The 15,392-nt window shown below is 45.8% G+C and overlaps 2 protein-coding genes across 5 annotated transcripts; both read left to right on the top strand.

Annotated features, from left to right (window-relative positions):
* The first annotated feature begins 7,656 nt into the window (after nt 1-7,656).
* Nucleotides 7,657-9,708, top strand: LOC118509693. Of its 2 annotated transcripts, XM_036050757.1 has the most exons (6): nt 7,657-7,760; nt 7,819-8,474; nt 8,546-8,807; nt 8,872-9,178; nt 9,242-9,403; nt 9,489-9,708. In XM_036050757.1, the coding sequence occupies exons 1-6, from the start codon at nt 7,755-7,757 to the stop codon at nt 9,575-9,577; spliced, it is 1,482 nt and encodes a 493-aa protein (XP_035906650.1). In that variant the 5' UTR covers nt 7,657-7,754; the 3' UTR covers nt 9,578-9,708. The 2 variants fall into 2 exon arrangements, with proteins under 2 accessions (XP_035906650.1, XP_035906651.1); XM_036050758.1 differs by lacking the exon at nt 9,242-9,403.
* Nucleotides 9,709-10,161: 453 nt separating this feature from the next.
* On the top strand, nt 10,162-15,173 carry LOC118509664 (E3 ubiquitin-protein ligase LRSAM1-like). 3 transcript variants are annotated; one of them, XM_036050641.1, is made up of 8 exons: nt 10,162-11,129; nt 11,338-11,580; nt 11,653-12,301; nt 12,373-12,860; nt 12,951-13,031; nt 13,098-13,679; nt 13,755-13,935; nt 14,026-15,173. In XM_036050641.1, exons 1-7 carry the CDS (start codon nt 11,001-11,003, stop codon nt 13,875-13,877), a joined length of 2,295 nt encoding a protein of 764 aa, XP_035906534.1. In that variant the 5' UTR covers nt 10,162-11,000; the 3' UTR covers nt 13,878-13,935; nt 14,026-15,173. The 3 variants fall into 3 exon arrangements, with proteins under 3 accessions (XP_035906534.1, XP_035906535.1, XP_035906536.1); XM_036050642.1 differs by having other exon boundaries at nt 10,162-10,576; nt 14,026-15,169; XM_036050643.1 differs by having other exon boundaries at nt 10,166-10,270; nt 14,026-15,169.
* Nucleotides 15,174-15,392: the final 219 nt, after the last annotated feature.

Consider the following 15,392-nt stretch of genomic DNA (forward strand, 5'->3'; position numbering starts at 1 on the left):
AACATCGACAACGAAAGCATCGGCAACGGTAGCGGCAGCGACAGCAGCAACAGCACCAACAACCAACGCACAAGCATCCCTCAATTGGCCGAAAGTCCTCGCCGCAGCATCCAACAGCCCTCGGGAGCGCAAACGAGACGCAAAGCGTGCCAGAGCGAAACCGCGATAGCGAGAGGGATTTCGCATCGATTGATAGTAGTGGCGAATGGGGCACAGTTAAGCTGTGCGGGAGAACGAAAGAACTGAAGCAAAAGCTCCCGGGTCGGGAGTGAAAGAGATGTTGGTAGATTTTGCGCACACACACACACAGCCGAAGCGACGATACATGAAGCAACTGCCGGCGGTGGAAGGAAAGCTGGCCGAAAAGGAAATGAAAGCTCGCCCAACGTTCGGAAGGAGTTTTTCTTGGATACAAAGTAGTAGCAGTCAGTTTCGTGTGTAGACTTAATCGTTTCTGTTCTATCGGTTCTATTTGTTTGATAAGTGTGCTGTTCCTCCAATCCATTTTGTATCACTTTAAAGGGCGATCAAAAGTATGGAGAATGTATGCCAGCCACGTGTAACGTACGCAGCGTTTCTCAAGGTTTAAAAATAGAAACAGTTAAGCAAACTAGCACCTCCATTATATTTTAGTGTTAATTTACACACTAAATTACTTCATTATACGACCGTAAAACCTTCAACGTTCTGTAGTGTCATAAAACGGCAAAACATCCTTCCTTATTTCTAAGCTTCCTAATAAAAATCCCGAATGGCGTTTTGGCGTAACGGTGGACCATAAATATTTTTACTATTTACACGTTTTTATTTTTAAAATAACAGTTTCAACTGTTGATTCATAAATTATGGGTAATAAATTCGTGCCGGAAATGTTACCCATCCCATCATACAAATGACTAATTCGTATTATTCGTCTAATGATCAAATTGACGTAAATGTGTCAACAAGCCTGCTTAAGAGTTATTTGAGATACTTCACGATTCTGAGCTTCTATTCTGAGCTTTTTAATGTGATTTTATGTTAAGTGACATGTGTGACATGAGTGACATTATGACATCGGTGCCGGCTGCATACGGCAGGACCGGGGTTAAAATCCCATCCGAACCGTTCCCCCGTAGTGAGGACTGGCTACCCAACTACGTGGTATCATTTTTTTCCCTGGTACTACAAAAACTCGAGAGGTCTCGGCCTGCCATTTCTTGCCTTCGGTGACCTGATTTGTACGTAGCAATGTAGTCAGTCCTGCGTATGGGGAGGTGGTCTACATGGAATTTGAACCCCGGTCCCTCCGTGTGAAGACCAGCACTGTTATCGCCACTGCCACCAGTCCGCTCCAACTAGTAAGCCCAAGTCTAGTAAGCCAGAAATGGCAGGCATGACCTAGGAGGTCGATGCGCCGAAGAAGAAGAAGAAGAAAAAGAACTTTGTTTCAATAGTTGTGAAAAAGGAATCTAACCAGAAATACTTCTTAATCTTTGGAGCATTTGGAGATCAATTAACCTTAATGCTTGCTAGAGATATCCCCGACGCCTTAAAGGTAGCAAGCACCAGTGGCTAAGGAATCCCATCCTAAACTGAGACGTTCCCTACGCAGTACTGACTACACCGAATAGCACACCAAGACTTCCTGAACTTGAAAAAGAGGTCTTTTATTTGTTTATACTATCCAAACGACATTTAACAGCCATAAAGAAAATTAGAACCATGAAATAAAAAGCTCCCCAAGGTAACTACATAACTGTGTACATCTTTTAACCGCAAATTACTTCTATTTTTAAGCTCAAGATAACATACAATGAAACTGTTTTACAGCTCATAAACTGTTATCGATAGCTGCTGCGACGTTCGAAACGAACGTTCGAGTTTATTCGCGTCAACCATACCCTTGCCTAGGATGTGTGAGGCACACACGCCACAGAAAATAAAAATACTAGCATTCCTAACCTAGTTCAGTGCCGTTCGGGGAAAGGGAAGTGGAAAAGAAAACAAATTTGCTTGATGTCCTGAAAAACTGATACTTATGTTTCACCGCCCTCATGCATTCGCTCAGACAACCACTGTGCAGTGTCCCACTGTTATTGGTACATGCGCCACAACATTCGCCGATCCTGAGCCCAGTAGCAGCAACAGCAGCAGCAGCAGCAGACGCTATCGGCCGCACTGTGCTTGTAATTTAAGTTTAATTTTATACATTTTCCAGCGTTTCTTGAGAATACCCTACCGACCGTCAACCCGCTGCGTCCTGCGCAGAAATCCCGTATCCCGCGTGTATTCTAATCACCTATGAGATGGCATTGGAAATAGTACAGCCGTAGACGACAGCGTACAACGTGATGATGGTAATCGGTCCCGTTGGACAACAATACGCACAAAATTATGGTTTTATAACCTTATCGTGGCAGCCCCAGTTTTTTCCCCCCCCGGAAGTCAAAGGACGACAGTCGTAGTGGAGTACGCTGAACGGCACAGCGCGCAGTATCAAGGATACAATTTATGGTCAGCTAACCCGCTGGCTTACGCTTTTCCAATTAAACGTAACTGTACGTCCAGGTCCGCTGACGTCAGCGGGCACGGTCTTCACGACCCTATTGCTGCCCGTCCAATAGATAGGATACATATTCATATGTCTATGGCTATGAATTGCCCCGAGATAGCCCTTGTGAAGTTGAAGCTTCATTTTTTGTTGTTGCTGGTTTGGACTTCAAACAAATCGCAACTCCCGACCAAGCTTTTCCTTGATTACCTTTCTTTCGGCCAGCGGTGCCGCGTAGTCTGTGAAATGTTTGGAAGGAATTTTAATCACTGTCCAGTGGTGTTATGTGTTACCTGCTTCTTCCGTTTTTGTTGTGTTCCAGCTGGATGACTTTATGACTCATAAACAGCAATCAACTATGGCATCTTCCAATTAGGTTCGAAAAAATCGTCCAGACTCGCTTGTCGCGATCTCGTCGATCGCGGATGAAGACAGTGCCTTCCGGGCAAGATGGCGGACGACCCCCGAGGAGAGGTGTGGCGGCAGCTAAAGCCTGTCCCAGGCCATTCGCTAAACTTCCCGCCGGATAGGGGCAAACCGCCTATAGGCGATATGCAGCAACAAAAAATCCCTGGTGCTATCATTGATAAACCCGACCGTGGCCATATTCATTAACATTCGATTAGCATACAGATTTGACGTTTCGCTATTTATGGGCACGAATCTTGGGAGCGTTCCCAAAACCGGTGCCAGGTTGTCTGCCGCGGTTGTACCCTGGCTGCACGGCAATCTCTCCCGACATCACGACGCAATCGCACCTGTTTGCCGGCTCTGCCGGCTGTCATCCGGCCGGGTTTTGTATTTGCGCTGGCAAAAGCTCATCGCGAAAGCGCTTGATCCCATTGAGGTCAAAACCGTCCGGATGGTGAGACGAGAGATGATCTTGCACTGGGCTTGGGCTGGGTTTGGGGCTGGTCGATGATGGAACCTTTAGCCGCGGGCCACTGTCAAAAGTCAACTTCACTTCAAACATCGACGGGCAGGACGCCGCCGGCAAAAACCGATCCATTAACGTCCGCAGGCCGGTGGACGAGCCTGCCAGAACGCAGCCGATCTGGGCGTTCGGCAATAAAGTCTGCCAGCAAATCGAAACCGACCGACCTGGCGGTTGCACCGGATGGGCCCACCCCACACCGAGATGACACGGTGAGTCACTGCCAAATATACATTTCTGGCGTACTTTCGGTCGCCTGTCGTCGTAACTTATATGTTAATCGGTTAGCCCGGGCAGAGCGAAAAACAGGTAAAACAACAAATCATTAATCAAAAAACAATTTGCCGGCGGTCGCGAACCGGTTCGGCCGGGCTGGCCGGGGCCGGTCCACGGTTGGTCAAAACGATGAGTTTGTGCTTTTGCCACCAAGGATCACGGCAAGCATTTGGAGATTGATTCATTTGCATCCTTTGGAAGTGGACCGGCTGGCCGATCGAGCAGCGGATGATGGTCAATTTGCTGCTACACGCAACCCGCCGGAGAACGAGCAGGACCCAAGCAGTGGGTAGAATCTTATATTTTTTCTAGATCGTTCTGAGAGCGAGAGCAATCTCTGTGTGTGAAAGACCACGGCAATAATGTATACGATCATCATAAATGGTTTACATAATAAAATATGTTGGAATTGATTGCTGAGCTTTGCTGAGATGAGCAAAGGACCAAGGAAAGTCGGCGACGTAGCATTTATGTAGTCAATTATCTATGTTGAAGCTTCTCATCTCTTGTTTCGCCTTTTGCCATTCTCACGATCTATCCAAAGCGTGGACGTAGCAAATTTGGCGTTGTATACAAAATATGTAGCAGTTGTTTTAAATACTACGTAGCTGACTGTTTACCAGGAAAACTAAAGCTCACTTATCCTGTTGGTAAAACACTTGTCTAGGAACCGGATGCCACATCCTCTGTACGGCTGTTTCTTCCGCCAATCGCACAATCACCTCCTGGGCGGTGGGCAGTTTCTTTGATCTGTTCCGTTCAAAATTTAACAACAACGACAAAAAAGCATTCGCGCGACCTCCACCAAAGATCAAACCAAACCGACGGCAGGCGAGAATGTCAAAGCGATATTTGCACTTTGCGCCGCAAGCAACATATCGCTCCACGCGGACCTTTCGATCGTGGCGCGGACGTAATCGAGACGGCGCTTCCCACACACGTACAATTTAGTAAAATATGAACCGTGATCAACAGTTGGCAGCTATGGGCGATCGACTGTCGAGGAGAACCATCAATATATCAATCGATATGTGTGAAGCCCTCTCCATGGATGCGTCCTGCAATTCCCAGGACCTCCCAGCAAGATGGGTCAGAACGAAATACCATTGGCGCTCATCGGTCGGTGCGCACTTGCGGTGGTCGCAGCTGTATGGCCGCATGGTAAACGGTTGACTTATCACGCCACTGGAAACATGCCACCAGAACCAGAACGGTGCGGATGGATATGAGCGTTTTATTTTTTGCATACGAGAGAACTGGTATGTCCACAAAGTTGGGCTTTCGCGGTGGTATCCATTAACTCATAAGCTGTTTTGCCGTGAAGATCTACTGCACTGGTAGGAGAAGTAGCAGCAGCAGCAGCACTACTCTTGTGCATACACATCATTCCTCCTGCCTGATCGAACCTCTACCCCTCTACCAAGATGGTAGAGGGCCATTGATTCACCGTTTTCCTTCGCCAGCTGCTGCTACTTCGCCTTCAAAAGACGGATGTGCGCCAAGCTGTCTGACAGTGCACATGACGACGTTTATCGGTGTCGGCGGCGATCACCCGCAAGTGTTGGGCTCGCGATCCGGGGGCAATTAATTTGCGGCTGCCAGGAGATCGCGATTGCACTAAATGAATATAAATCACGCGTGTGCCTGCAAGGCGGGGGAACAAAAGGAGGCCAGCTTGCCCATGGGGCTGCTGTTGGCACTTGCCCGCACCAGCGTATGCCGCCAGCTGACATCAATTGTGGCGTGTGGTTAAAAATTAAAACAAGATCCCCGATTGTGCGAGTGCTTAGAATGTTTGCAAGTTGTTTTTTATGGTTAGTTTGTACGATTATTTTGAATGTTCCTTTACAAGGGTGAAAGATGCACTGTTAAGTTAACTGCTACATAAAAATATAAAAATTCTAAATATGTGGATAATGTTTTTAGTGTGACCGCATGGCAGTACGCCTCATCTAATCGAGTGTAGTAAATCAATTCGCATCCCGACTCGGTGCTCGTGTGACATGCACTGATGGCCATTCCAATTAAGTAGTATAAAAAAGGCCATTAAACCATACCATGGCAGACAAACATTGCTTCTATCGTTCTTAAAAGTTCAATTTAAATTTATCCTAGGTTAAGTTTAAATTATAAAAAGCTTTCATAACTCTCGGAAAGTATTCCCCGCTACATTCCCCATTTTAGCTGATGTACAGAAGCAATCAGTAACTTCTCAACAGCACAACTCTTAGGGATATTATGACTGCTGCGCTATGGTCCCGAAATACAGTTTAAACAATCAGGCATGCTTTTAAGACTAGATTGGACATTACTGTAATGCAGACTGATGATTATTGGGTGATCCTTTGAAAACGATGTAATGGAAGGAGAATTTTTCGAGCAGTGGGCCTCAGGTTGACTTCCGGATCATTACGCTGAGTTGTTAAACACTGTAGCCAAGCCTTGGATAACAAAGGTAACCTCCGCGGGAGGTCAGTAACGGTTGTCAGGAAATTTTCACGGCTTCATCAATCTAAATATTTGACCTTGAAACTCTCCAGACTTTAAGTCCCTGGAATACTTTGGAAGGGACGCAGTTGAATTTTTAGTTTTGTCAACTTATCACATCAAATGTTAATTTTATTCCGAACGCCCTATCATTGCTCGTAGTAAGTTAAGTCTATTCTGCAACAATTTATCATATTAGATCAGGATCATACGAACAGACGTCCTTCTCTCAAGAACCTGATTATACCGACCTGAGCTTGGTTATATTCAGTTTTAGGAAGATAGGACTTATGGAAGTTAAACTGCTTTACGAAAATATTTTTGCAGTATAAAAAAGTTTTGAAATGAGTGTAGTTAACTGCATGGCCAGCAATACGGTCAGGCCGTCCTTCAGAAATAAAAAAAAACTGCACGGCCAACCAGAATCGATGATTGCGATAGTTTAAGAAGATGCATAGCCAGACCGCGATGATCTCTCAGATGTGTTCGATCATTTCCCTACGATCATGCTCCACCGATGATACAGAAGAAGAACGCTCTTATGTGCTTATGGAACAGCTAGACGAATTGTTGGTGAAGTAGAGTTTCTTCTATACCGGTGGTGGTGACTGATAAAGCAATTCATCCTGAAAATTGGACAGCTCTCGACTTATTTTACCATATAGATTGAAATTCTTAGCCTTACTTATAGAGCGTATTTGGAAAGTCAGTCCTCACTACAGGGAACGGCGGTCCAGATGAGATTTGAACCCCGGTCCTGTCCGTGTGAAGGCCTGCACCGCTGCCACCTCTTCCAACGGGTCGCTCCGATTGTTGAATGTACTTATGGAGACAACGTCTCTATACAGCCAAGCCTGTTCTAAATTGTTAATCGAAGAGTCTTTTGAACCTTTGTCCAAGCGAAGCTTAAGTGGCTCGTTACTACGTTAGAAACTATCTGGTTCAGCTATCTGGGCATGTATATACAACTGGCGTGCCTTCGAGCAGAAGGTTCTAAACTATGGAATTCTTCTTCTTTAAGGTTCTATACATTCTCGGTGGGTCGTCTTGGATAGTAAGGCTTCCTTCACTCGATTCCCCCACAGCTGTATCGTAAGTTAATGGAACGAGAAGACTACGAAGGTACGAGTCTTCGTGTTTAGCTAGAATGGCCCGATCGTGTTAGCTTCCTAACCTAATTTCATTGATTCTGGTATAGGTAAATGTTCACGATGTCTGTATTTCAGTAAAACAAGCTTTTTACATCTTTAACGCATCAGAAAGCTCAACTTAATCATTTAAACTATTAGTTCAACGATTTCATCTATGTTGTAACGTGATTTTATGAGCTTCCACGCAACTGCCCCGATTCAAACATTGGTGCATTATGTTGGGCCGTTTGGGTCACATTCTTCCGACAACTGTCAAAGTTTGTTTTGTTTTGCTTTTGCAGCGGAACCGTGTGTTTGTGTGTGCGGATTGGAATTTTAAACGGACCTTTTTATCGTAACTTTTCCTCCTCTGTTCGCCTCTATACTATGTGAAATGAAGGTAAACCATTAAAGAGTGAAACATTTGGGTGATAAACACACTTTCGTATCGTTTCCAGCTTCCAACGATTGCAACACATGGCACCATTTTCTGCACGACCGGTACCCACAAGGCATCGGCAATTTTCCTCGACCAGGAGCTTGTTATCACCTCCGGGTTAATTTTAAGCGATAACGAGAGCTGCGTCGAGAAGCTGCACAATGCCCTCCAAAAAAGCCCCATTGTAGAATGTGTCAAAACCGGCGAGCTAAGGCAAATCTCCGAGTTGGATTTTCGCATCGTTCAGAAGCACGACAGCGTGTTGCGGGAACGAGGTGCACGCGCTTGTTATGTGGTGCACTCTCGCCGGGTAAAGGAATGTATGGAAACCATGCTGGAAGGTTTGCAGGTGTGCATCAATGGCGACACGAAACCTGTCCGGTCGTATGCTAGCCTCTTCGCTAGCATCGTTATATTGAGCACAAATCTTTCGAAGCATGTGTCGTGGGAGCAGGTGAAAGTAGTGTTCGAAAGACTGCAACCCCCTAGCGGTGGGATGCTAAAACTGCTAGATAATGTGGTAACCGTGTCCACTCCCTTTGGGGACGAATCGTTCTTCAACACGTGTCACGTAGGCCACGTTTCCAACATGATCGGTGAGCATGGCTGTGTCCTGCTGCTCGACACATATCTCAGCTCGGGCTGCCAAGGAGGAGCAGTCTACAGTTCGCACAGGTATTGGCGCGAGCCGAGACATATTAACTAGCCCTATCAACTTCTCTAAGCACAGGATGCTTTCTTTGTAGGACAATTCAAGGCATTCTGATCGGTGCGTCCTTCATGTATCGGAGCGAAAACGTAAGCTTCCCGTTGGCGATCAATATGGAAGAGCTTTCGGGCATAGTTTTGAACCGAAGAAATCTCTGCCAAAGCTTAGCCATGACATTGCCAATGCCAGCGTTTCGATCGGTGTGCATGATCGATTCGCAAGGATGCTGGGGCACCGGATGTGCGTTCGAGCTGAACGGTAAACGTTACATCATTTCCTGCTCGCACGTGCTTGTAACGGTATGTAGAGTGAGAAGATCGCGCAAAGCTTACGCCCTTACGCTCCAATTGTGCTACGTTACAGGATAACATTACATGCGTGTTTGAGGATGGCAAAGTAATGCACCCGAAACTCGTCTACAAAAATCCCGTCTTCGATAGTGCGTACGATATTGCACTAATGGAAGCCACCTTCGAGGAAGCGCAATCGTCGAACTGGTTCTGTCAATTAGCGAACTACATTCCACGCATCGGCCAACGGTTGTATGCCGTCGGGTTTCCCGTGTTTAAATCGTTTGCCAGTGAATCAAACTTTAAACCAAGCATCATTCCGGGTCGGGCCACAAAGTACAGCGAGGGTATTCTGTTCACGGATTGTTCGATTCAATGCGGTAAGTTTTAAAGGATGCGTGGTGCATTGAGGCGGCAGTACCATTATGCTATTATTCTTTCAGGGCAAAGCGGTGGCCCTATATTCGACGAGAATGGATTGTTGGTAGCAATCGCTGTATCGAACTTTAAAAGCTCGGTAGATAATTTAATTTACAATTGCCACAACATGTGCGTTCCGGTGAAAGATATTTACAGCATACTGGAGCACTATTCCAAAACTTGTGGTAATAATTGGAATTAATTCTATCGCTGACGTGAAATTCATATTTATATTCAATTTCTATTTTTTATTATTATTTTTTTTGCTAGATAAAACATCACTCGCAGGCTTGCAAGCAGATTGGAATGTGCGTTCGAAGTGGAAACTGAAGGCTCCAGTTATTTTAAATAAGCTATAACGAGGCATGGTTTATAATACACGAATGGTTGGTTTTTATATCGTTATAAAGGTGGTAAATGGGACGTAGGCATACGGTTTTTAACAGGGTTGATGCACAATTTAAATAAAACGATTTTTTTATCAAGCAAATATTCTTTTCTAGGGTTGTGCTGGTTGTCGCCTGTTTAATAGGCAAATTATCATTGAGTTAAAATTATAATCAATTGACCCATAAATTGTTTGAAACCTAGGATTAGGATTCAATCCTCCGAAAATACTAAATGACCGTTGAAAAGGCAGAACACTGGTAATCGCACTTGAGAAACACTGGCTTGTAGTATACGCACAGCGATCATGTAAACAGTAAATTGATGGACAAAATTATATGCCCAATATTCACATTGCACATGGTTCTGGTTGGGATTTACTCCTGAATTATTACTCAACTTTTATCCCTGTATTATTACTCTATTTTTAAGGCTAATTTAGGTGAAAATTGTTGATTCTTTCCATAAAAATCATTTCTCCAAAGATGCAAATAATCACGCGACTTCTCCGATCACCGATCCCAGTGTGCCGTGGACCGTCACCGAACGTCACTTTGTTTACGAGATAAGTCACCGCAAAAGATTGAAAACATTTGGCTGCTCGTGACCCGCTCGCTAGCTTTTTGCTCCGATGAGTGGAAAAGAATCGACCAATGTTGTGAAAGGTGCAGTAATAATTGCGTGAAAGCAAGACAGAGAAGGAGTGCGAAAGGGAATTGTGTTGGGAAGAAAGCACGCACACACGGGACTCGAGAAAAACGCTGCACGCTGGCTGATTGACTGGTGGGGAACGCGCGCGCGGAAAACTCCTCATTTGAAAGGAAAATCTTTAAATTCACGTCCGTGCAAGGCGAGAGAGAGAGAGAGCGAGAGCGAGAGCATGTACCGCGTCGGTTTCATAAGTACAAACATACACAACAAACCATCGGATCGGAAGCTGGTGGTCATTCATAAGTAGCAGCTTGTGCACGGTAGCTTTTGTCCCTTCTAGCCCCTAGCCTCTAGCTCTAGCGTTCGTGTAGTATCGCCCAATCGTAGTGGGCAGGCAGTGCGTAGTGTTGGAATCCCTTGGCAACATCGAGCAATCAACGGTGATGGTAGAACGCTGCTGCAGTAAATGACGCGCGTGATTCGCAGCCTAGTAGTACCCTAGTCCGCCGCCGTAGTGAATTGAAGCCAATTTACCCGAATTGTGGGTCACATTGTGCGTGTGTGTGTGTGTGCAAAAGCTGGGAAATTGATAACCCACGCAGATAGATGTTGCCGTTGTTGTTGTTGTTCTAGTGGCTCGCCGTAACATTATCCTGGAACGCACAAAAGCCGAAAGTAACAGAGAGAAAGAGACAGCAAGGGAGAGAGAAGAAAAACACACGCCAACTAGATTAATTATTTTATATGGGTTGTCGCATTTCGTCTTCGAACAATGAAAACCTGTTCACACCAACAGAAGACAGTGAGATGGCCACTACCAGCCACCAACCGAGTGTGGATTACAAAGCGCGCCTAGAACGGAAGCAGTGCCTGGTAAAAGCATTACACTCACAAAAATCATTTGTTTTCCAGCCCATCATCATCTGTCCACCGCTAAATTGCGCATAGTTGACATAGTATCAACACATTACTCATATTAGCCTTTCCCGCTTCATCCGTCATCCGTCCGTCCGTTCATCGGACGAAAATTATCGATTTCGACTAATTCGTTGGCCTACTTTTGTCTCCGTTTTTCCGACAGGCAAAGGAAACACCGGAACCGATATACGATTTGGAGGACTGCAATCTTAAAGATGTGCCCGCCGGGGTGTTCGTTCTGTGCAAGGTCCTGCGGAAGGATGTCCTCACGCTGGCCAAAAACAAGCTATCCTCCCTGGCGGCGGGAGGCACACTGGACGACTTACACCTGCTGCAATCGCTGAACCTTTCATACAATCGTTTCAAAAAGCTGCCCGAAGATATACACAAACTAGAAAACCTCAGGGTAATCACGTACAGTCTAGCTGCGTGTGTTGTGCGTGCTGTGGAAAGCTAACTGGAATCCCTTTACCCGCAGGAACTATTTTTAGCCAACAACGCCTTGGAAAAACTACCCACTACGATAGGACGGCTAAAGAAGTTGGAACTGCTCAATCTTTCAGCGAACAATCTAACGACCGTGGAACAGATAGCGTTCATGACCAACCTTAGAGTACTGGACATTAGCGGAAATGTGCGTCTTTCGCAGCTGCCCAGCCAGCTGGCAACGTGTGATAATCTCGTAGATATTGTGCTCGATCCGGACACCGTCCGGAATCCGCCGGCAGACGTAGTGGCCGGCGGAACGTACGCCATCGTGAAGTATCTGTCGACCGGTGAGCTGCATCACGATCCGACACGGGGGACGACCGTCGATGTCGATGGGCTAGATCGACAAAAGGCAACCACATCCACCTTTCTGAGCAGCGAACGTAATGAGCTGCGCCAGCAGGAACAGGCGTACCGTGAGCGGTACGAGAAGGAGCGCAAGCTGCTCGAACGCGAACGGTTGGCATTTGAGAAGGATATGCTGACGGAAAGCAAGCTGCACGAACAGCAGCAAATGAGGAAGCAGATGCTGCTCCAGCAACTGCTCGAGCAGCAGAACCAAAACGAAACGCAGGTGCACAAACTTCAGCAGGAAAAGCAAACGGAAAGGGAACGGCTTATCGATAACATTATAAAGGGTAAAAGCGGATTCAATGCGATTACCTGCTCGAGTGTCATTTTACGTACGTCTTTTCCTCTATTTACACAGACGAACAAAAATCGAGCGCACTGGTAAAAAATCTGCTCGCACTGAAGAACGGGCCCGATCCAGCATTCCTCGAGCAGGAGCGCGAAGAGCAGCAACGGTTGCTCGAGCATCTGCACGGCCAGCAGCAGGATCTGCGCAAGCAGGAGATACTCGGCGCGATGACCAATCTGCTCGAGAACGAGATTAACATTATACAAAACTTTCACAACCAGCGGGATCAATCGTCGCGCAGCATACTGGAGCGCGAGTACGAGACGAACAATTTGCTGAACAATGTGTTTTTGAACTACGACAAAAACCGCCAGGATGTGATCGAACAAATCACGGTCGACGAGGACATACAGAAGAGTGCCGTGGCAGCGTTAATTGCGCGGAACGATTCGCGCACCTGGGGCTTGGTAGAGCAGGTGCGCATCGTCGAGTCACAGCTGGCGGCACTGACGCTGTACGAGATCGAGCGCAAGAAGGTTAACCAGGACGATCAAATAGTACGTTTCGGCAGTGTTTCCCAATCAATTTTCAATCTCCTCCCAAGGATGCTTAGTAACGTTCTGTTCGCTGTTTGCTTGTTCCTACAGATCAATCTGACCGATCAGCGTATAAACTTAACGTACGTGTTGACGGATTTGCTCAAACAGCAGGACCAACGTAAACAGCAGGTAACGGTTTTGCACGTGTCCATCCAAATGCACGCGCCGTTTGACTAAAGGTTGATCGAATTTCAGCTGCTGGATACGCTGAAGATAATCGAAAAGCAAAAGGAAGGTGAACAGACGGACTTCTGGCTGTTGCAGTACCAGCGGCTGCTCGATCGGCAACCGGCGGAAGTTACGCACGACACGGCTTCCATCGATCCGGTACTGGGCTACCAGTTTCTCGTGAACGGTGTGGTGCACTGTTTGCCGTTCTTGTCGAAAATCTGGCAAAACAAGGGCAAGGAACTGTGCAACGTAACGGATCAGGATTTGGTGACCGCGGGCGTGCAACGCTCCACCGATCGGCAAGGCATTTTGCAATCGATCGCCAACTATTACGATTACTTGAACTGTAGGATTGATTATCCGGAGGGTGAATCGGTGACGGTTACGCCGATGGCGGCGACAGCACCGATCGACGAAGCCTACGATCAGGATGATGATCGTGCGCGCGGCAGAAGCTCGCCGGTGGAGATGGGCATGGAGGTGGAACCGACCGGTGCCGTTAGAGCAGCTAGAGGATCGGATTCGGCTGCCGCAACCAGTCCAGTGGGCAGTGTTACGGGTGCCGTACCACAGTACGCCGAATGCGTCATCTGCATGGAGCAAATGGTTGGGAATGGTGCTGCTATTTTGTTGCTTGTCCACCCGATCACAAACTTGTTTTTCTGTATTCTCTTCCCACAGGTACAAGTGATATTTATACCATGCGGCCATATGTGCTGTTGCTCCGGATGCCACACGGAGATCCACGACTGTCCAATGTGCCGTGCCTACATCGAGAGAAAAATCAAAGTCATACAGCCTTAGCTGTTGTTGAGCGGGCAGGATACCGCAGAGGAGTATCCACATTTTAAAAACTACTTGTGTAAGTACAATTTCCACCACCAATTTAGAGGAAGGTTTGCATGGGGCTTATGTTTCCAACCCCTCCTCCCTCTTTTTCGTCTACTTTTAGGATCATGATAATGCGTTTATCATGAAATCAGCGTGAAGGAATTGGCAGTAAAGCTCGCCCCAACACAACACATTAGTCAAATTAACATCGATACACAGTTCTAGTCAAAACTATGATCACAACCCGGTGGTGGATATCGATTCGTTCTTTCTCGCAATCACAACACAACTACAGCGCCTGTCGTTTGAGACACAGTTCACCAAATAAGTAATGTACGGTACAGTATCAACCACAGTATCGGCCACTTAGTCCAACAAATGTTTCGTAACACGCTTTTGGCTTATAGCTAAATTAAAACAAAACGGAAAAACACAATTAATCCAAAGCGAAAATAATCATCCCCCTCTTTACGTAGTCAGTAAGATAAGAGAAAAACACCAAACAAACGGTTTGCCATTCGAGATAGGCTCCGATCCGATTGATAATCGTTCAAAACGAACATAGAATAGGCTAGGCTATATATTTGCATTTCTGCATTCAAAGATAATCATCATATCGCACACGGTTACGTTCGGACGGTCGATCTTTACTCAGTTTAGTGCGTTATAGTTGTAATGATAAGCAAAACGGAGCGGGGGGGGGGGGGGGGAGGTGGGAGGAAAGGAAACAAAACTCCAACGAAAAGACATCTTTAACAAAGCGCAAGGGGGAAGAAGACAAATTTAAAATTCGTTACAGACGATCGTCGTTAGTCGGTTGATTATTATTTGTTCGGCGGTGGCGTCTTCAAACCTCGTAGCAAACATGCTCGTTCTGTGTTTTGGGGTTTTTTGTTTAAAATATTATCTTAAATCACTCTTATCATCAACTTTTGCTTTCGCGCGCTACATCAAAGGGCAACCGAATGCAATGAACTCACATTTGTTTGGAGAGTGCCTTTCACGCGAATAATTACTAACAAACACACACACACACACGCTAGTGTCTAATCTGTGACGAGAACAAACAACAAAAGCAAACACACAAAAACCAACTCTTTATCTCCAGACAGTTCTGCATAATAAGCATAATTGTAATATTATTATTTTAATTTAAAAGTTAAATTTTTTTTACGCCATAGCAAAAACTACTTTTATCCCGTTTTGTTGGCCTTCGTTGGAATCAAAGCATTTACGTGCAATTGTAAAGATGTAACACAATCTTTTAAATGTATCTACACTTATATATCTTACAATTCTTACCCCTGTCTTACAATCACAAAAATATTACCGGAGTTCCGGATGCTGCTGTTGCATTTTTCGTTCCCTAAGGAGCACTTTGTTCCGGTTATTATGGTGTTATGGTTTGTTATATATAAAAAAAAACATGTTTCAAATAAAGTTTTTATCGCACTACTAGCTGGGAGTTTATTCGAGGGAATCTGTATT

Source organism: Anopheles stephensi, chromosome 3 (assembly GCF_013141755.1).
Source record: "Anopheles stephensi strain Indian chromosome 3, UCI_ANSTEP_V1.0, whole genome shotgun sequence".
Lineage (NCBI taxonomy): Eukaryota > Metazoa > Arthropoda > Insecta > Diptera > Culicidae > Anopheles > Anopheles stephensi.